Genomic DNA, 23,619 nt, shown 5'->3' on the forward strand with positions numbered 1-23,619 from the left:
CAACTTATAAGAGAATTGATGTTGTGTAGCCCCCGCCGTAATATGATGAGCTGCAAACTCCAACTTCACTAACTGAAATTTCAGCTTTTCTTTAACTCTAGCTATGATCTACCATAGAGCCATATGTCTGACACAGTGTGATGAGATATAACACCCAGAAGATAATAAACGTACCCATATAGGCCGCCCAATGTATGGCCCGCCTGTCTTTCTTGTCAAATGCGTTAATATTGGCACCTCGTGATAAAAGTAAACTGACCATCTGCAACACAGAAAGGCTGATCAGGAGGAGAAAAACATTATGAAAAGCTGACACACATTGTTTAGCAACTTGTTACTCAAAGCAAATTATCTCAATCGAGTGTCTGCAGAATAAGTGACTAGTGCATAAGAAAAAACATGGCTAACACTAGTTGTGATAAAAGTAATATAAACAAAATAATCATAATATATTGTCACGTGTCCAGACAAAACTATGAAACCTACAAATAAGACATGAAACGAAGATTATCAAAGGCAATAATAAGCTTATTAAATACGAAATATTTAAAAATTAAAAAGGGGATAAAACACAACAGTAGGTTAAAAAAAAAACATACATCCATATGGGGAGAGGAAAAAAGTCAGTATAGTGGGTAAAGAGACCCTATCTCAATATCATGCACTGACTTAATGTAAATACAACTAATGTAAAAAAAAAAAAAAAAAGTTAATTTCAATTTAAGTAACTATGCCACAAATACAAAAAAAAAAAAAAAAATCAAAAACATGCAAAAATGCCAAATACATAAGCAAATATCAAAAGGGTATCAAAAGGTGTCAGGAGGACTACTACACAAGAAAATTAGTAAATACGTATACGTGACAAAACGGGTGAAGCTAGAAGATTATTATGTTCATGTCAGAGGAAAAAGGCGGCAGTATAATATCGATCCTCAAAGCGCTATACAGTAAACACACCCAGAAGTGGTACATATATACATATAGACAGCACAAAGAGGACACTATATACAGCATATGCAATAGTACAGACTAGTGAGGAGCGAATATCCTCAGATAACATCTTATCCAAGCACACTCGGGTGTTATCAGAGCATCTGGGAGCGCTCCTATATTATGACCGAGTCCCTGCCGCTGCATGATCTGCGGCTGTTAGACAGCCTCAACACATGTGGGGATTGCCTGTTTGTTAGGGCAGGGTTCCCCAACTCCAGTCCTCAAGGCCCACCAACAGATCATGTTTTCAGGATTTCCTTACTATTGGCTCAGGTAATAATTGCATCACCTGTGCAATACAAAGGAAATCCTGAAAACATGAGCTGTTGGTGGGCCTTGAGGACTGGAGTTGGGGAACCCTGTGTTAGGGAATCCTCACATGTTCAGGCTGTTTAACAGCCACAAAGACTAGAACATAATATACAAGCACGCTCAGATGCTCTGAAAACTGGCGCGTGCTCGGATACGACGTTATCCAAGCACGTTCGCTCATCCCTGGTGCTGACGTCACACCACAGGCACAGTCACGACGTGCGTTTCGCCGGTGCCTTTCTCAAGGAGATTTCTCTCTCTACAGAAACCCCTGATAACCAGCTATTACTCTGTAGCAAACAGTGGACAGACGTTGGCTTAACTGGTAGAGGGGGACCCTAGTCTTAAATTTCTGCTACTGCTGTCTATTCTCTCCAAAAAGGTAAATGGAAAGTACTGGTCTCCACAACTTTATTAGTCTCCTTTAAACATGTTTGAACCTTTCAAAAACAAAGCTCTAAATAAACCTGTTTACACAGTAGCAGTTAAGGGCCTGTCACACTAAGATATCGCTAGCAATATCGCTATAACTAGTGACGTGCTAGCGATATCGCTGTGTGTGATACTTACCTACAACCCGCTCCCCCGCTGGTTATCGCTGATCGCGCAAGAACGTCCTGGACTGTTTCTCGTCGTCAGCTTCCTGCTGTGACGACGAGCGACGCGTGGAGCCGGGCGGGAGGACGCAGGATCGCCTGGTGTGACAGGTAAGTAGCGACCCCCATCCCCAGCGATGTCGCTAGTGAGATCTGCCTGTGTGGCAGATCACTAGCAACCACTTAGCGATGCACCAGCAATCCTGACCGCGTCATATCGCTGGTCGGGATCGCTGGTACATCGCTAAGTGTGACAGTACCTTAATACTGAAAAGACTGATGCTAATTTGAATAATATGTGCAAAAAAATCACAAACTTTAGAAACACAAGCGGTTAAGACAAATTAAGAGCAAGTCTCTCAATGCGAGTTATTTCTATAATTTCATAGGAAATATAGGCTTAAAATATCTTTAGCGACGCACACAGGGCAGGATGCAGACCTTGGAAAGAAGGCACAAAAGCAGAATTCTTGAATTCAATTCAGTACCATGGGGAACTTGCCACTTACAGCAAACCTAGACGACAAGGCGGGGGGGAACTGAATAGACCGGGTACATTCAAGCAGCGCTTCTAAAATTGGACAGCAGATGTCTCTAAAGAATATTGCTGTGCCGGAATATGATTGCCGCGTCGAGGTATCGGCCTCCCAGCAGCCTGACAAAATAATTGCTCAAAGCCCAAGTCCTACAGCTAAAGCACGAGCACTGAACACCGCATATAAGGTGACACTTGTACAGAGGACAAAAGACATAAGCTTCGGTACCGTACCTCCACATGACCGCTGAAGGCTGCATGGTGTAATGCTGTTCTTCCTGCCCTGTCTGATACATTGACATTGCTAAGGAGAGGCACCAGTGCTTCCGCACACGACACAGCCTTGTTTGCTGCGGCTATGTGTAGAGGGGTCTGCCAATTCTTGTCGCGAGCGTTGACATCAGCTGAATGTTTTAACAGCACCTTAACGGCATCCTGGGGATAAAAAAATAGGATGATTTGCATGATTACACAGTGAGCCACGCCACCTGGTAAAGACCATAAGAATTTACACTAAATAAAAAGGCCCATATATAGTCAGAAATGTATGGCGGATTTTAAACCTTAACACACACACACAAAAAAAAAAAACAACGAATACTCAGGGTAGCGGCAGGAATAAAATCAGAGCAAAAAACAGCCACTTTTCATCTGGTGACAGATTTTAATTAAAAAGGTTCAGTGCAGTGTTTTATAGGATAGGTCACCGATATAAGATCAGTGGGGGTGCGATCCACACCTATTCATTTATAGGCCAACGGGTCTGTGGAGCTCCGCAACTGATCACGTGCAGCCGCAGCTGACACCGAGAACAGCTGATCGGTGAGAGTGCCCGATACCAATCTGATATTGATGACCAATCCATAGGGTGCAGTCAGACGGCCTCATAAATCAGACCAAGATCGGAATGCAGTGCACGGACCGGCCAGCGGCTCACTGCGTGAACTGCATTCCGATCTTGATCCGACATGGGTTGTCTGACTGCACCTTATGGATAGGGTGTTGAAATAAAGTACTGGACAACCTGTTAAATCTGGTTTATATATGCTCAAATTTAGGTTTTGTTTTTTTTTTAAATTTACTAAACAAGTAAAAAGATAAGTTACAATGCTAACAATCCCCTGTGCCTCAGGCCTCATGTTGGCTTACTGACATGAAGATTTATAGCATTTGGATAGCAGACATTTCTAGCCACCCAAGTTCTTGAAAGGATATGCATGTAGACAGAAGTGACATGTATGAACTCAGCACATCTTGTGCTTCTATTTTAAGGTGGTGGGGTTACTCTCAGGCTCTGCTAGGGTCAGTGTGAAGAATATTGGAAATATAATTTCATGACAATTATTTTTATCCTATTTGGCATGGGATTATAAATCCCCCTTTCTTTTGCACAGCAGAGTCTGACTGATTAATTGAGTCTGTGGACAGCAGTCTTTTATAAAGGTGACTATGTAAGACAGCTGTCTATAATGCAGGTAACGAGTTGATTAGGAGCGCCTAACTGGTAGGTAGGAGCCAGATCTCTTAATGGTTGGTAGGGGATCAAATACTTATTTCTCACTGCAAAATGCAATTACATTTATACAATGCGATTTTCTGGATTTTTGATATTCTATCTCTTAACGTTAAAGTTAACCTACCATTAAAATTATAGACTGTTCATGTCTTTGTCAGTGGGCAAACTTACAAAATCAGCAAGGGATCAAATTATTTTCTTCACTGTATATACATATACACACCTATATAAATATGGCTAGATATACATACATATATATTTTGCACATACACACCTCGAGATTGTGAGGAGTTTTGTATGCAAAGTTCGGCATCTACCGTATTTTTTGGACTATAAGACACTTTATTCCCTCCAAAAATGTGGAGCAAAATGGGGGGTGCCTCTTCAAGTCCGATGCACCAGCTTTGGTGGGGAGGTGGGGGAGCGGCATCGGCGGAGCAGCGGGTCACAGAGGCAGGAGCCGGATGCTGCCGTCAACTCCTGTGCCCGCTGCAAAAGAAAAATGAATATTCACTGCATTCCATTCCCATTGGCGTGGAGGGCAATGAATATTCATTTCTCTTTCATTGCATCTCGGTATGATTGGCCCCCACCCCGGTCCTGGTATGCATGGCCCCATCAGAAAACATAACCCCCCCCACAAAACATTACACTTACATGCTAGGGCAAGTTAGGATAGGATATGGGTTGAATGTGGAGCAAAATGGGGGGTGCCTCTTCTTTAAGTCTTCCTTCAACCTTAATTACTATGCTACCTTCCCGGCGCTCCCTCGCAGCATCTTCTTCCACTGCCAGCAGCTGCTTTATGCTTGTAAGCAGCGCATGGCAGGGCCGTCATGCGCTGCATGCAAGCCGAAGGGCAGCTGCCAGAATACTCACTGCTCTGCACGCCAGGACTGTATGTGGGGAGAGCTGTGAGTATTCATTACTCTTCAGCAGCGCACAGTGTCATCCGGAGCCTGTGGTCAAGTACAGAATTGACCACATTTTTTGCTTAAATTTTTTTTCCTAACTTCCTCCTCTAAAACCTAGGTGTGTCTTACAGTCCGGTGTGTCTTATAGTCCGAAAACGAACTCTTCACACTTACCTCACTACAGGGTGCAACAGCTCTATGTAGAGGCGTTAACCATTTGCTGTCTTTGGCATTAACTCTGGCTCCTGTAAAACAGTAGCACAAGTTACACTTATTAACAATTACATCAAACAATTACAGAATTGCAGCAGATTGTTAGAAAAAAACTGCAAAAGGCATAACTCAAACTACCGTACTTCAATTTCAAGTATTTTCCTCTTTTTTTTCCCCTCATAAAATTACCATTTTTGCAATAATTTGATTATCTCTGCTCAGACATCATTCATTTAAAGAAAAGCAAAAACAGCAAAGTGATACAGGCAACCTGAAATAATCACACATCTACATTAAAAAGGGGCGCTGTCTATCCTCAAAGAAATGCACCAGATGGCAGAGGTGGCTAAAATATAACAAAATCGGAAATATGTCCTTGGATCCAGAGCAGTTCACTCTGCTGGCCTGTGCAGAGACCGTAAGCAATGATGTCCCCATTCATTAGTTATCTGACTGCTCAGGAAGTGGTTTGCTTTTGCTACAGCGGTTAGGCGATGGGAACAGAGAGTCATCAAACATGGATCTTTAATGCACCTGACTGCTGCAGACAATCACAGGCCAGGATGTGTGATGGGTATATGGGCATGGGACTATGGGATGGAGGATGTGGGATGGGTATATGGGCACTCGACTATGGGATGGAGGATGTGTGATGGGTATATGGGCATGGGACTATGGGATGGAGGATGTGTGATGGGTATATGGGCACTCGACTATGGGATGGCGAATATGTATGATGGGTATATGGGCACAGGACTATGGGATGGACGATATGTATGACGGGTATATGGGCACGGGACTATGGGATGGCAGATATGTATGATGGGTATATGGGCACGGGACTATGGGATGGACGATGTGTATGATGGGTATATGGGCACGGGACTATGAGATGAAGGATGTGTGAAGGGTATATGGGCACGGGACTATGGGATGTCGGATATGTATATGGGCACGGGACTATGGGATGGCGAATATGTATGATGGGTATATGGGCACGGGACTATGGGATGGAGAATATGTATGATGGGTATATGGGCACGGGACTATGGGATGGAGGATATGTATGATGGGTATATGGGCACGGGCCTATGGGATGGTGGATATGTATGATGGGTATATGGGCACGGGCCTATGGGATGGTGGATATGTATGATGGGTATATGGGCATGGGACTATGGGTTGAAGAATATGTATGATGGGTATATGGGCACGGGCCTATGGGATGGTGGATATGTATGATGGGTATATGGGCACGGGACTATGGGATGGAGGATAATTATAATTTGTTATAACTAACCACAGTTAGTTGCTATGCCCGGGCAGCGCCGGGCTCTTCAGTTAGTTTTTATATATAGCGCTAACATATTCCGCAGAGCTTTACAGTTTGCACACATTTTCACATCACTGCTTTTATTCCCAGAGCAGGCCACAACAGCAACTTGCAATGGATCCACAGGGGTGACAGCAAGCGAGTAGACCCAATTTTGTTATCTTTATGACATCCATGCAGACTGGTAAGTTTTTCTTGAGGATAGACTACTCCATTAAGTACCAAAATCTGGTTTGTTAAAATAATTGATAATTCGGGCAAGAAAAATAAGAAATTGGGTTACAAACAATAAGGATTTAGTAATACCTAGGAAGTATTAGCTTATAATAATAATAATAATAATAATAATAATGATTATCAAAAGCAATGAATAATTTTAAAAAGCAAAGTTAAAGGCTTTAGTATTTATGAAAGGTCGCATTGATAGACAGCGAGCTGTATAGGAATCTGCTACAGAAAGGTCACAGCGTAGAGCTGTGCGCCAGTACAGGGTCTCAATGCTCGGCAGCTTTCTGGAATTTCATCTGCATAAAAAGTCACTGGAATAGGAGGCAAATAATGACTCACGGCAGAAACTGTAAGAACATGTAACCACAGCAACAGGCGCTGACATTAAACAGACCGAATTAGAAAAAAAGACCACAACGCTAAGGAAAGCAAATCAGGAAGTTGTGACAATCTTCCGCCAGGTTACTCAGCGTGGTCGGGTCTGGCTCGCCAACACTTCCTTTCTCACCATGAGCGTAGTTCGTTTTCTTAATGACCAGGAACTTGTAGAACTAGTTAATGTGGCTATATAAAAGCAGGGAATCATTCTTTCCGTGTCTTCTAGTAGTGAGATCGACCTAACAGAGCAGAGGACATAGCTGCACCAGGCTTATACTATGGCGAGATTGCCATCAGACATTTCCTTCTGTGAGATCATACTTATCCAATACATGAAAGTCATGAGACCATGTGCCATCATTAAGAACAACTTGAACATAATAAAGGATGGCACTTTATAAAAATGAAAACGCCAAACTGCATCTCTCTGAAGAGGTCGTTACCAGCCTTCTCAAACTTCACATCTCTAAGCCTGAAGAGTTTTTTTCTTTTTTCAAAAGGGTACAACAAAATAAAAAAAAACAAAACACAATTCTGACAGTTTTCAGGGTTTTGTGGCTACAGAGTTCATTATCTGTTAAATATTACCTGGCAACATGATTCCCCAGGTCAGTACTATTATGGTCATACTATTTTTTTTTTTCTTAAGTGGGGAAAGCAAATTTGGAAATTTTGCTTTTGTCGCCTTTTTTATTTAGGCCCATAATGTTTTCCACTTTTGGTAGATGTGGCTGTATGAGCGCTCGCTTTTTTATGTTTTTATTGATAGCCTTTCGGTTTAAATGCAATGTTTTGATTGCCTCTTACAGGATATTTTGTAGGGCATTGCGACTGCCAAGAAACCACAATTCTGGTGCCTAAATTTTTCTCTTATCAAATTCTTGAGAACACTGGTGGTTTGGCAATTTAAAATGTGGGGTGATTAAAGTCTATGTCACATATGCTTTCAGCCTGACAGATTTAATGTGGAACTTGCGAGTAATAGTGCGCTATGGTTAAGGACTAGTGATGAGAATGTGCTTGGATGAGGTGTTGTCCGAGCATGCTTGGGTGCTTACAGAGTGTCTTCAGCATGCTCAAATAATATGTTCGAGTGCCCGTGGCAGCGTGTCTTGTGGCTGTTCGACAGCAGCAACACATGCATGGATTGCCTAACAAACAGGAAATCCCTGCATGTGTTGATGTCGAACAGCCGCGAAACATGCAGGCGCGGGAACACCAACATATTATTTGAGCACACCAAAGACACTTGGTTAGCATCCGAGCAGGTTCGCTTATCATTATTAATGGCGCATCTATGCAAGTTTTATGGTTTATCTTTAGTGCGGTGGGTTCTATGTAGGAGACAACTGATACAGAATATTTTATTTCTGGTATTTTGTTTTTATTGTGAAGCATGCACCGAATGGTTGAGGGCGGCTTTTGGCCCCCATCACTTACTAGTAAGGGTAGGTTCATACTGTTTAAAGGAGGGAAGGGGGGTGCTTAGTATCTGGGGTGTGAGAGCCTATCTGCTGCTCAAACATGCTGAAGTCTGGATTATATGGAGGGTACAACATCTGGAATGGGTGACATGGACTACGATAGTTGCATTTATTCACTTAGTAAATGGATGTAACAGTTAATTTTATATCTTGGAATATTAGAAGTAATTTGAGGGACAATTCCAAAAAACCAACAATATTTTGGCAATAATAGGGCTACAGGAGACTCATGTGACAAAAGATCTTATTAATTTAATGCGCAGGTTCTGGATGGGGTTTCGCCTGCACTCTTCTATTCAAAGTAATCTCGGGGAGTCACTGTTACAATGCATAAGTGTTCCTGTTAAATGCATAAGCACCTTCAAAGATGATGAAGGGAGACTTGTAGTTGTTCGTAGCTTAGTGTCTCATTATGAACGTGACATTTTGGTTGTTTTTATGTTCCCCCTTCTTACCTCTAACATTTCACTCAAAATAATTCTTAAGTAACTGGCAGACTGGCCAGATATCCCTTTAATAATTATGGGAGACTAACATTTTTAATCCATCTAGAAAAATTTCCTGCAGGAGGCAATTCTCTGTCCCCCTTATTAAGGAGGTGTGCCTGGTCAATATCTGGAGAAAGAGGTTTTCTAACTCAAAGGTCCACTCTTGTGCCTCATTGACATATCAATCCTTTTCAAGAATTGATTTGGTACTATGCAATTCTTCTATGATTCCAGGGCTCGTTAACATAGAATATTCTCCTAGGTCGTTATCAGATCACTCTCCCCTACGGTTACAGGTGGATCCGATGAGGTCTAGGTTCTCTCAGGGGTGGTGGCTTAATCTATTTTGTCGTAAAATTATTGACTATAACAATGTGGACAACTACCGGAATTCTTTTCCACTAATTTGAGGTCGAAACACATAAGCATGGCATGGGATGAAATTAAGGCCTTCCTGTGGGGCATGATAAGAGATATAAAGTCTTAAGGATAACACACAATAGCGGGGTAGACCTGGGAAAACCGTCCGGAATACCGAATTGCGGCTTATTAAAAATAATAGCCCTGAAAATCTATCACAGTGGAAGGAATCACAAAAACAGATGTGGACATTCCTACTAGAACAGGCTGATAATAAATGTATGTTTTTAAATCAGCAATTCTATGAGGAGGGAGAGACCATGGGTCGGTTACTTGTAAAGATGGCTCAACACCAATAGGGAAATGCTTTTACATATCAAATTGAGGGATGCAGAGGGAAATATGGCCATCAGGACCCCGGATATACTAAAGGTCTTATATTGTTTCTCTTCTAATCTTTATTCACCTAAACTCAAACTCGCAAGATGATTTGTCAGATTATCTCTCAAGAATACAGTGCCTTGCGAAAGTATTTGGCCCCCTGGAACTTTTCAACCTTTTCCCACATATCATGCTTCAAACATAAAGATACCAAATGTAAATTTTTAGTGAAGAATCAACAAGTAGGACAATTGTGAAGTTGAATGAAATGTAATGGTTATTTTAAATTTTTGTGGAAATTCAAAAACTGAAAAGTGGGGAGTGCAATATTATTCGGCGGCTTTACTTTCAGTGCAGCAAACTCACTCCAGTAGTTCATTGTGGATCTCTGAATGATCCAATGTTGTCCTAAATGACTAATGATGACAAATATAATCCACCTGTGTGTAATCAAGTCTCCGTATAAATGTACCTGCTCTGTGATAGTCTCAGGGTTCTGTTTGAAGCACAGAGAGCATCATGAAAACCAAAGAACACAACAGGCAGGTCCGTGATACTGTTGTGGTGAAGTTTAAAGCCGGATTTTGATACAAAATTATTTCCAAAACTTTAAACATCCCAAGGAGCACTGTGCAAGCAATCATATTGAAATGGAAGGAGTATCATACCACTGCAAATCTACCAAGACCCGGCCATCCCTCTAAACTTTGATCTCGGACAAGGAGAAGAATGATCAGAGATGCAGCCAAGAGGTCCATGATCACTCTGGATGAATTCCAGAGATCTACAGCTGAGGTGGTACAGTCTGTCCATAGGACAAAAATCAATCGTATACTGTACAAATCTGGCCTTTAAGGAAGAGTGGCAAGAAGAATGCCATTTCTCAAAGATATCCATAAAAAGTGTCGTTTAAAGTTTGCAACAAGCCACCTGGGAGACACACCAAACATGTAGAAGAAGGTGCTCTGGTCAGACGAAACCAAAATCGAACTTTTTGGCAATAATGCCAAATGATATGTTTGGAGTAAAGGCAACACAGCTCATCACCCTGAACATACCATCCCAACTGTCAAACATGGTGGTGGCAGCATCATGGTTTGGGCCTGGTTTTCTTCAGCAGGGACAGGGAATATGGATAAAATTGATGGGAAGATGGATGGAGCCAAATACAGGACCATTCTGAAGAAAACCTGTTGGAGTCTGCAAAAGACCTGAGACTGGGACGGAGATTTGTCTTCCAACAAGACAATGATCCCAAACAAAGCAAAATCTACAATGGAATGGTTGACAAATAAACGTATCCAGGTGTTAGAATGACCAAGTCAAAGTCCAGATCTGATTCCAATTGAGAATCTGTGGAAACAAGAGCTGAAAACTGCTGTTCACAAACAATCTCCATCAAACCTCACTGACCTCAAGCTGTTTGCCAAGGAAGAATGGGCAAGAATTTCAGTCTCTCGATGTACAACACTGATAGAGACATACCCCAAGCGACTTGCAGCTGCAATCGCAGCAAAAGGTGGCGCAACAAAGTATTAGGTTAAAGGGGCAGAATAATATTGCACGCTCCACTTTTCAGTTTTTGAATTTCAACAAAAATTTCAAATAACCAATAAATTTCGTTCAACTTCACAATTGTGTCCCACTTGTTGATTCTTCACCAAAAATTTACATTTGGTATCTTTATGTTTGAAGCATGATATGTGGGAAAAGGTTGAAAAGTTCCAGGGGGCCCAAATACTTTCGCAAGGCACTGTAACTCTGCCATGCCTGGAGGATAAAGATAGGGGTTTTTGTTTAGCTCAACAAATTTCCTTGTAAGAAGTTAGTCAGGTTGTTGGGAATATGGCTAATGATAAGGCCCCTGGATTGGATGTCCTTCAGAAAGAAATCTATAAACATTTTGAGGAAGAGATATTACAGAGCTACCTGGAAATGATTAATAATGCAGTTTTATCAGGGGTGTTACTCGTTATATGAGGTAGTAATAGTAGTTCTGCACAAAGATGGAAAAGATAAAGAAACACAACTTACAGGCCTCTCTCGTTGCTCAGAACGGATGTTAAGATATTGGCTAAAATCCTGGGCTTCGGGGTCAGTAAGGATACGGAATCAGTAATTCATCCAGATCAGGTTGGCTTTATGCCATAAACCTACGTAGGTTTTTTTTTTAAATTTGCAAGCGGCACAGGTGGATGGATCCTAGTTGGAAGGGAGTCTTATGCTTAGATGCCACCAAAGCATTCGATAGGGTTATATTTGGGCTGTGTTTAAAAAAAAAAAAAAAGAAAGACGGATCTTATCAAAATGTACCTAATACCTTGCATTCTTTATGTACTGCATGATTATTCAGTTTGGATTCCAAAATATTGATTTAGGAAGATGTATAACAATTTTAGGGGCTTTGTTAGAAAAATAAAAAAAGGGGAACACCCAGAATAAATTTTGAAAACTACAGCTGCCAAAAAATAGGGAGATTTTGGCCCCGCTGCATACTTGGTGTTATTTTCTAGCCTCTCACCTTAACATTTTGGAGGATGGGCTTTGGAACAGGTGCAGGGGTCAGGCTCCCCAGTGCTCCGGTTTGCGAAGTCCCCTTTCCCTGCGGTGGTCTCCCGATTTCTCAACCTGCGCATGTGCTGCCGGAGGCGGTCATTTTTCCAAAAGCCCATCACAGGGAAATCTATTGTAAAGGAGACTCCGCTGACGAGTGCCGACATCTTCTGAAAGCCCAGGGTCCACAGCATTGCACCACTCCTGCTGCAGCTAGCCTATTGAAGCAACGACCCTGCCTCCTCTGACCCCTCTCCACCGCAGCTGCGCCCCCTGGTAAGATAGCTTCGGATGATAAGACCCACAACCCCGTTTTTCCTCCCACATTTGGGGAGAAAAAGTGAGAGTCTTAGAGTCAGAAAGAGACAGTAAGTTAGTAGAACTCCTAGAGTCATGCAGAATTAGGTCCAAGCCCAGATATAGATGCCTCTCCATTAGTAATCCATGGGCCTGATGTCACTGGATAATACAAAGATGACATCAACCCCACAAATATGAGCAGTAGTCCCATCAGCTGACAGCAGTGACCGGAGGTAAAACTTTATACTTCCGATCACAGCTGCGGGCTCACCCTATCATTTGACATCGTGAGAACCGCAGCTGTGACTGGCGGTGATGATTTTACTGTCGATCAGAAGCAGTGTTTGCCACACTTTCATGTGTATGGCAGCACAACAAACTCCCGGTGTTGGGGGGCTGAAACTGAACAGTAACACGGACTTCATGGTGAAGTCTGTGTTCAGTGTCCGTGCTCAAACAGTAGATGTGTGGTACGGACGCCAAGCTTTAATGTTCGGGTTCGCCAATCTCTATTCTCGAGGTCTTCAAAATGTAAGTACCGGTATCTCTCAGCCCTAAAGTGTCTGTTCGGATATGTGGTAGATGCTGAAAATTCATCTACACTACAACTGACTATAATCAAAATACTGTATCAAACCAGAACGACTATAGCTGAACACTGGTTGGCATGAATTGCTCTGTCAGTGGAAGAGGTTGGGAGCTGCTTAAATACAACCATTCTGATGGGAAAAAAGGGTTACAACAAAAAGGGGACCATTGCAAAATTTTGTAAACAGTGGGGTGTATGGATTAAATGTCCAGTGGTGGTGTTGGAGGTAATGGCAAGACATGTCATTCAACTTTACCTGTAAAGAGAGACCTAATATTTCGGATATGAAAACACCTTACTGTATGGTTCTCATGTTTAAATTGTAGTCTAGATATTGTACTCGGTATAATCTTAAAATGTGAGTTCAGATAGGTGAGAGGGAAGGTTGGGAGGGAGGGGAAGATTGTTAATGACTATAATACCATGCCCAATGAATTAAACAAAATTGTACTCTATTTTTGGGATTGTATAATATAATTATTTTTATCAACCATTTTGTAAGATGTAAAAGTTGGCTCAATTAAAATGATTTTGATTAAAAGAAAAACAAACAAAACAAAAAAAGGGTAGAGGATAGGGAATAACGTTCCAACCACTAGACAACAGACCGCAGTTGCTACGGCCTATCCCAAGAATAGTGGCTCAGCCCCAGCTCAATGGAGAAGAGGTCAATCACAAGTACTACCGCTCCAATCATTTTTAATGGGAGCTCTGTGCTTGTAAAGCAAAGAATTTCTTGTAAAAAAATTGACATACAAAAGATTCACCAAAAAAAAAAAAAAAAAAAAAATCAGAATACAGCAATAGGTGAAATTAAAACGTAACTTTTACTCTGTTAGATAAAAAGCCTGAAAAGTGTGTGTCACCCAAAAATACGTTAAAATTGTCGATTAAGTGAAGGGTCCCTAATGAAATAGGAGAAAACCCAACCTCGACACACCAAAAAGGATATAAATTGTCACCTAAATGGAAATAGATAACAATATAACACCAGGCTACAGCAATTGGAAATTCAACTTCAACTTTGTGGTGAGACTGTTCCAATTTTCTTTGTCTCATCTTTTTATACATGTGTGCAGCCGTTATATTGGCTTTCATCATTTGTATATATCATATATGTGCAATTTGGGCTATGGCATATACATGCTGGACTGTGAATTTCCAATTGCTGTATCCTGGTGTTATACTGTTATCTATTTCCATTTAGGTGACAATTTATATCCTTTTTGGTGTGTCGAGGTTGGGTTTTCTCCTATTTCATTAGGGACCCTTCACTTAATCGACAATTTTAATGTATTTTTGGGCGACACACACTTTTCAGGCTTTTTATCTAACGGAGTAAAAGTTACGTTTTAATTTCACCTATTGCTCTATTCTGAGCTCTGTGCTTGGTTGATCTTTGGTGCTCCGATATAAAATGAATGGAGAGGCAGTGTGCATGATCAACCTCCGCTCCAATCAGCTTGGGCTCTTCAGAGCCCTTGGGATCGGTGGGGCCACACGGACGGAGACTCAGTGATCAGAAAGTGATCACCTATCCATTGGATAAGAGCCAACTTTCAAACTTGAGAACACCTAAGGGGACTAGTCTTAATATGGACCATAATGTCCACACATCGATTTTTTTCATCTTTGAATATCAAGCAACATTTTTTTTTTTTTTTTTTTTTTTTTTACTTGTTTTGTCGACGCAGATATATAAGGGCTTGTTTCTCGTGGACTCAGTAATATATGTCAGTGACAGCACTTTGGGGCATAATCTAATAAATATAATACAGTAAGTAAACCATGATTAAAAATGTATGTAGAGTTCCAAAAGTCTAAGTGGATAGTTTTTTCCACATCAAAATTGATTTTAACGATTTGTTAATAAAGAAGTGAATTATTTTTAACTATAGATCGATTTGGACAGATACTTGCCTTTACCATTATACAACCGAATACCTAACCTATTAACTCTTTAGGGAACAAAATAGAAAAAAAAAACAGTAATCCTTCTGTTTAACAATTGATGATTTTTTTCCCCATCCAAAGAGCTGTACGAGGGCTTATTTATGACTGACGAGATGTAGTCTTAATTCAATCCATTTTGGGATATTTAGGACTTTGTTGATTACACTTTTTCGTTGGTTTAATAAACAAAAAAATACCCTGTAGTTATGAACTGATTTTTTTAACACTATTTGCTATTCCCAATAGTTTAACTGCTATTTTTTTTATCAGCAGGTTCACAAGAATGACAATACCAAATGTACGTAATGTACTTTTTTAGGGTTTTCAGGAAAACTAGTAAAATACAAAGATACTTTTTAAAAATTGAATTTTTTTAATCATTTTCTGAGACTCAGACTTTTTATTTCAATTATTTGCAGAATGGATAAACAAACAATAGCAAACACTGGGGCAGTTCATGGTATGTATATATATATATATATATATTTTTTTTTTTTTCCTTGCAACATTCACTGTGTGTAATAAATCCTCCCATAGTATAGGTGGTCCTGGACGTGTTACAGATGCGGAGATTGATAAAGGATGTCTTTTTTGGGGGTTAAAATAAGATTTTATTAAAAAAAAAATGAATGTATATTTCTCAATTTTCACAATTGGCAACTAACCGCTGCAACAATTTTTTCATGTTTATTTTAGCCTTGTATTGGCGACATTTGAATAAAAATCGGACAGGTCTCAGTGAATTTTTGCAGACCACTCAGTGTGCAAAACTATCCAGACAAAGGACTTGCCCCATAGACTATACTAGGTACAAGTTCTATCCATGAACAACATGGATAAACTTGCATGCGAAAAATGGATGTCTGAATGAGTTTTTCAACAGCAGAAGCATCGGGATCATAACCCCAGGGTGAACATGGACTGCCTTTTCCGGACCTTATGTAAACTGTCATTTTCCATAATACGTAAAAATACAGTGTTGGCACAGGAATGCCGGGACCAATCCTGCGGAGTCTGTACTGTCTCTCACAGCGATTGCGCAGCAGTGTGATGAACCCTGCAGCCAATCAGCGGCCACTTCACTCTACCCGCCATCACACAAATCGCTATCATCCGATGGAAGAGATCACTGCTGTTCTCTTTCTTCCTCTGAAAGTATGTGATTCATCCGAAGGCGAGGAGAGTGAAGCGCCACTGACTGGCCGCGGGGATCGCCTGACATCATACTAGTACACGACTGCTGTGAGACAGTGCCGGCACCTGAGGAGAGCATAAGAGTTAGGGGGAAATATATACGGATTGTGAAGGGGTTGTACCGAGTAGTGGACAACCCCTTTAACTAGAAATCATCACTTTAAACCTACAAATATTGGCAGCAAGAGAGAAGGCTGTGTAAACAATAGGCCCGGTTGCAGTCACAAGAAACATTCAAATAGAGAACCTAAAGATATGACAGAACGTGTGTTTTAAAATAAAAAATATCCTTTATTAGTCACAATATAATGTATACAAGATAAAAACGTCAGAAGAACTCGGAAATTAATGTCCAAATAGATAAGGCAATGAATATAGTGACATTGAATTGGAAGGTTTAGCCATAACTCCCAAGCGGCACGCTCGCTGTCTTGGGGTCATATTTGACACACAACTGTTGTTAATTCCATATTTCGAATCACTCGCTCAAGCTACCTGCATCCTAAAAATAACTACAGAATCTGACCTTTTCTCGCCTTTTCAACTGCAAAAAAACTGTCACTCTCATTCATTCTCATCTGGACTACTGCAACTCTCAACTGATCGGTCTCCTTCTAACTAAACTTTCTCCTCTACAATAATTTGTGAATGAGACAGCCAGGGTTGCGTTTCTGTCCAGCCGTTTCAATGATGCCTCCACCTTGTTCCAGTCATAGCACTGGTTGTCCATTTGCTAGCGAATACAAATTTCTCTCTCACCCACAAAGCTCTCCACAGTTCTGGACCACCCTATATTTCCTCTCATCTCTGTCCATCACCCATCCTGTGCTCTCTGCTCCACAACCGATCTAAGACCAACATCCTCCATAATGCAAACCTCCCAATTCTATCTCAAAGACTTCTCTCACGCTGCGCCAGTTTTCAGGAATGTACCATCACAGATGATTCAACTAATACCTAGCCAGTACGATTTTAAGCATGCTTTAAAAACACATCTCTTTAGACAGAGCGATCAGCTCAATTCATTAATCTAATTCTTCTCTGTTCCTTCTTTCTAAAAACTTTACTCAGAATCTGGTCCCTCCTAGTCATCCATCTCCATATCCTCCTTGCGCCCGATAGGATTTGGCAACTGTGCTTAGACAGATCCTGGCTGATGACCGGATCATACAGCTTATTTGAAATGCCGTATCTCTATATATAAAAGTGAATGTGTGTGTGTGTGTGTGTATCACCAATCACAAAGCATCTTTCATTTCACCAGAGCTATTCAAAAGAAGCTGAGCTGTGATTGGTTGCTATGAGCAACAGTTTTCCTTGCAACCAATCACTAAGCATCTCATTTTACCAGAGCTGGTTAAAAGTAGCTGAGCTGTGATTGGTTGCTATGAGCAAGTTTTCCCACTTGACAACACCTCAGCAGACACTGACATGGAGAAATCTAGCATCCCCAGGGAACATAAGCTCCCAGCCATTGTCTGCCCCCAGAAAGGAGCAGAGAGCACATAATTAATATTATTTATTTTTATAAAGCGCTAACATATTCCGCAGCACTTTACAGTTTGCACACATTATCATCGCTGTCCATGATGGGGCTCACAATCTAAATTCCCTATCAGTATGTCTTTGGAACATGACAGAAATGAATCCCCCCCTCTCGTGCCTATATCCCCATCACACATCCTCCATCCCTTAGGCACATCGTCCCTCTTAAAGGGATCATTGATATGGAAGTCAGCACAAATCCATCCAGGGCTTTGGTTCTGACCCCAGGGTCTGTTAAAGGGATCCCCGGTATGGAAGTTAGGGCAAATCCACTCTGCGCTTTGGTACTGACCCCAGGCCTTTCTTAAAGGGATCTCCGGTATGAAGTCAGAGCAAATCCATCCAGTGCTTTGGTTCTGACCCCAGGCTCTCTTAAAGGGATCTCCTATATGGAAGTTAGGGCAAATCCCTTAACGCTCTGATTCTGACCCCAGGGTTCTATTAAAGGGATCATTGGTATGCAAGTCACGGCAAATCCACTCAGCGCTTTGGTTCTGATCCCAGTCTCTCTTAAAGGGATCCCCGGTATGGAAGTGAGGGCAAATCCACTCAGCGCTTTGTAACTAACCCCAGGCCTCTCTTAAAGGGATCTCCGGTATGGAAGTTGGGGTAAATCCATCAGCACTCTGAATCTCACCTCAGGCTTCTATTTAAGGGATCATTGGTTTGGAAGTCCGGACAAATCCACTCAGCGCTCTGGTTCTGACACCAGGCCTTTCCTAAAGGGATCCCCGGTATGGAAATTAGGACCGTTCTACTCAGCGCTATGGTACTGACCCCAAGCTGACGGGATAATGTGGGATATTAGGGGTAGTAGTCCGGTGGCTGTGACTGACGGGATGATGTGGGATATTAGGGGTAGTAGTCCGGTAGCTCTGGCTGACGGGATGATGTGGGATATTATAGTGAATGTAGCTATGCGGAATGGGCGGGGCCCTACACTCAGAGAGATAATATATATATATATATATATATATATATATATATATATATATATATATATATATATATATATATATATATATATATATATTTTCATTATAATTTGTTATAACTAACCGTAGTTAGTTACTATGCCCGGGCAGCACCGGGCTCTTCAGCTAGTTCATTATAATGCTGGCTGAACCATATATAACAAGCACATTGTACATATTGTACCCCCCTATTTCCTTATTGATTGTACGCTCACAAGCGGGACCCTCACTCCTCCTGTAACTGGTGAATGTGTTTACTTTGTGATGTCTAGTGTTTGTTCATGTCTCCGTTTAATTGTAAAGTGCTGTGGAATATGTTGGCACTAAATAAATAAAATTACTACCTACAGTAATACACCAGCTTTTATGTATTACTGTAGGTAATCTCACTATATATTGCCTCACCTATTCATTAAAGGGGTTGTCCCAAAAACAAAGTTGCTTTTAAGCAATAAATCTTGGAATAATAACTTCTACAAATCAATTTGTTTAAAGAAAAATGTTCCTGTGCTGAGATAATCTGATAAATGTGCCCCTGCTGTGTACTGTGTTATGGCTGTGTGTGATCATGCAGGGATATGGTCTGATCATACCACAGCTCCTGGGTAGGAGAGGACGCAGAAGAGAGTATACAGACATGACAGCATGGGATCACTGATGATTCTTTTTGTGAGATTAATCATTTCCCTGCCTGTTATTATTTGTGATCTCAGCTGTAGTGTCTGTATATTCCTCTCCTCATAGCAACGGGGGAAAATGTGCATTACCGAAAAGGCCTGCAAGATCACAATCATCCTGCTCTTTCATGTACAGGAAGTGAAAGACACGAAAGGGGATGTCCACTTTTTTTGGAACAAATGTGTTGGGGGGACACTATTTTGTGGCCCTTCTTGAAATATAGGCATTACAGGTTCTCCTCCTGCACTGGTTAGTGCAGCCTTCCTCATAGCTCTGCTCGAGAGAAAATGACTGCTGAAATAAAGCGTTCAACCCTTTTAGAAGGGCTGTCCAAGACTAGAAAAATATGGCAGCTTTATTCCAGAAAGAGCACCATCTCTGACCACGTACACGACCCATGGTCAGGGTTCCACTGTCCATAAAAGACTGAAGCCATGTTTGTCTAATCATGAACAACCCCCGTTAACCCTAACCTTCACACTTTGTGGGATAACAATTTTAACCCCTTCACAACTTTCGCCATACATGTACAGCACTGCGAAAGGTGCGTTACTACAAACCGTCATACATGACCATCACGCAAGCTCACTCCGAGTGCAGATGAGATTGAAAGTGGGTGTCAGTGCTATAGGACAGCTGAAACCCTGCAGCAACACCCATGATTGGCGCTAGCGCCGATCTCGGGTGTTTAACCCTTCTGAAGCTGATGTCAATAGTGACAGACATCAAAGTGCATGGCAAAGGGAGGGAGAGATCCCTCGCTGCTCCAACCAGCGCAAAGCCATTGTGATCACGTTGTTCTGATGGTCTCCATGATGACCCCGGGCCAAAAGAAGGCCACAGGGTCACCCAGGTACGGTGGCCTGCAAGCTTCAGCTCAAAGCAGGAGCTGACACGCCTCCTCCCTGTGAGAGATGCTGATCTAATGCCCTGCAATGCAAACGCATCAGGACATTGAAAGTTGATGTCCCATTGACACAGTTAAAAAATAAATAAATTGCAAAAATATATATATTTATCAAATAAATACATATATTTATGTAAAAACAAAAATAAAAAAACATTGTGACACCAAAAATGGTACCAATAAAAAAGCCAACTCATCCCTCAAAAAACAAGCCCTAACATGACTGTTGGCACAAATAAAGAAGAATTATAGCTCTTAAAAATATGGTGATGCAAAAACTTTGCAAACAAAAAAACAAACAAAAAAAAAAAAAAACATCTTTTAGTGTGTGACAGCAGCCAAACAGAACAAACAATATAAATCTGGTATTGCTGTAATCGCACCGACCCGAAGAATAAAGTGGTTTTATCACTTGTACCACATGAGGAACAAATTTTGGTGCCATTTTTACCCATTATCCCGTGTGGGGCTAAAACAAACTTTTTGTGGCAAAAATGTATTTATTCTGTCTTCAACACATTATTGGTATAAATATCTGTGAGGCACATGTGATGTCAACATGCTCACTGCACCCCTAGATGAATTTGTTGGGGGGTATAGTTTGTAAAATGAGGTGTCACACACATATACACTCACTGGCCACTTTATTAGGTACACCATGCTAGTAAGGGGTTGGACCCCCTTTTGCCTTCAGAACTGCCTCAATTCTTCGTGGCAGAGATTCAACAAGGTGCTGGAAGCATTCCTCAGAGATTTTGGACCATATTGACATGATGGCATCACACAGTTGGCGCAGATTTGTCGGCTGCACATCCCTGATGCGAATCTCCCGTTCCACCACATCCCAAAGATGCTCTATTGGATTGAGATCTGGTGACTGAGGAGGCCATTTGAGTACAGTAAACTCATTGTCATGTTCAAGAAACCAATCTGAGATGATTCGAGCTTTATGACATGGCGCATTATCCTGCGGAAAGTAGCCATCAGATGTTGGGTACATTGTGGTCATAAAGGGATGGACATGGTCAGCAACAATACTCAGGTAGGCTGTGGCGTTGCAACGATGCTCAATTGGTACCAAGGGGCCCAAAGAGTGCCCAGAAAAAATTCCCCACACCATGACACCACCACCACCAGCCTGAACCGTTGATACAAGGCAGGATGGATCCATGCTTTCATGTTGTTTACGCCAAATTCTGACCCTACCATCCGAATGTCGCAGCAGAAATCGAGACTCATCAGACCAGGCAACGTTTTTCCAATCTTCTACTGTCCAATTTCGATGAGCTTGTGCAAATTGTAGCCTCAGTTTCCTGTTCTTAGCTGAGAGGAGTGGTACCCAGTGTGGTCTTCTGCTGCTGTAGCCCATCTGCCTCAAAGTTCGACGCACTGTGCGTTCACAGATGCTCTTCTGCCTACCTTGGTTGTAACGGGTGGCAATTTGAGTCACTGTTGCCTTTCTATCAGCTCGAACCAGTCTGCCCATTCTCCTCTGACCTCTGGCATCAACATGGCATTTCCGGCCACAGAACTGCCGCTCACTGGATTTTTTTTCTTTTTCGGACCATTCTCTTTAAACCCTACAGATGGTTGTGCTTGAAAATTCCCAGTAGATCAGCAGTTTCTGAAATTCTCAGACCAGCCCTTCTGGCACCAACAATCATGCCACGTTCAAAGGCACTCAAATCACCTTTCTTCCCCATACTGATGCTCGGTTTGAACTGCAGGAGATTGTCTTGACCATGTCTACACGCCTAAATGCACTGAGTTGCCGCCATGTGATTGGCTGATTAGAAATTAAGTCTTAACACACAGTTGGACAGGTGTACCTAATAAAGTGGCCAGTGAGTGTATATATATATATATATATATATATATATATATATATATATATATATATATATATATATATATATATATATATTTTTTTTTTTTTTTTTTTTCTTCCAAAAATGCTGATGTAAAGTAGACATATGGAAAAAGTAATTTCTAAATTATTATTTTTTTTTTACAGCATTATGAAATGGTTTAGGGATATAAAAATTGAAAGTTTGAAAATTGCAAAATTCTGATATTTTTAAAAACGCAACAAAATGTACCACTAACAAGGTACAATGTGTAGAATTTCAGCAGCTACAATCCATCATTAAATCCCAAAGACAACAGAGGCAATGCACAAGCAGCCGTAATTTTGCAAGCTATCACTTTCTATGGCATCAGAACATGAGACTGTCTGGGCGAGATATGGGAATGCTACATGCTAGGTCTCTCTCTCGGGATACAGGCGTTGGACAAATGCACAATCCAGCGTGTCTAGTTCAAGCATCAACTGGCTAGATACAAATGGTATATAGGGGACTGTACAATATGTACTCTCGTGCAGAAACTACAGCACATACCAGATAAAATAAGGAGCTCTATTATTTCAGCATCTCCTAGGTAGGCAGCTGCGTGGAGAGGTGTTCTTTTTTCATTATCCTAAAGGAAAAAAAGTGAGACATAATTAACATAAAATGCAAAAAAAAAAAAAATATGTTATTAAACTGTATATACATAAAAGCTTGTGCAAATTCACTCTGGAATATTTCATTCATTTGGGGAACGTTTTAGGAAGTACAATCATGACACTAGTAGGAGATGAAAAATAAGCAAACAAGTAGTCTTGATAAAATAAGATTTATGGAAGGGGGATTGTCGCTTCTGCTGCAAATTGAGACATGAGTGTCTCAGGATCTGGCATCCATCCTGGTGGTGACTATAGAGCCTGCATAATGACCACGGACAAGCTAAAGATCCCCAACTCACATCAGGACTACAAGATCCCAGGTACTTTCAGCTGCATCACATCTAATGTGGTGTACTTAATTATTTGTACTAAATGTACTACTGGGGGTCTGTATGTGGGGGAGACCGGGCAAAAACTGAGAACAAGGATGAATTCTCATCATCAAACAATAGGAGAAAAAAGAATGGATCTACCTGTGGCAAAACATTTTTGTATCCCTGCCATAGCATGATGGACATTAAATTACTTGTATTAAAAGGTAACTTCAAGTCTCAGAGAGACAGAAGAATCTCTGAGTACAAATTTATGAAAACTTTCAATACATTCAGTGCAAGTATAAATGTGTCGCATGGATTTATGCCTTTTTACATCAATTAAGGAATTTGCTCCTCAGACCTTTTGGGGTC

At 41.2% G+C, this 23,619-nt stretch overlaps 1 protein-coding gene across 2 annotated transcripts in view; it reads right to left on the minus strand.

Moving 5' to 3' along the window:
• Nucleotides 1–23,619, minus strand: part of ANKRD28 (ankyrin repeat domain 28) — a 200,781-nt gene that overhangs the window by 77,274 nt on the left and 99,888 nt on the right. For both annotated transcript variants that reach the window (XM_073550723.1, XM_073550722.1), the window contains exons 3-6: nt 22,827–22,905; nt 5,044–5,114; nt 2,674–2,874; nt 175–262 (exon numbers count right to left, since the gene is read on the minus strand). In XM_073550723.1, the coding sequence (XP_073406824.1) occupies nt 175–262; nt 2,674–2,874; nt 5,044–5,114; nt 22,827–22,905 (439 nt within the window). The remainder of the gene's footprint in view (nt 1–174; nt 263–2,673; nt 2,875–5,043; nt 5,115–22,826; nt 22,906–23,619) is intronic.

Source organism: Dendrobates tinctorius, unplaced genomic scaffold, assembly GCF_039654945.1.
Source record: "Dendrobates tinctorius isolate UK_male_01 unplaced genomic scaffold, ASM3965494v1 ptg000167l, whole genome shotgun sequence".
NCBI lineage: Eukaryota > Metazoa > Chordata > Amphibia > Anura > Dendrobatidae > Dendrobates > Dendrobates tinctorius.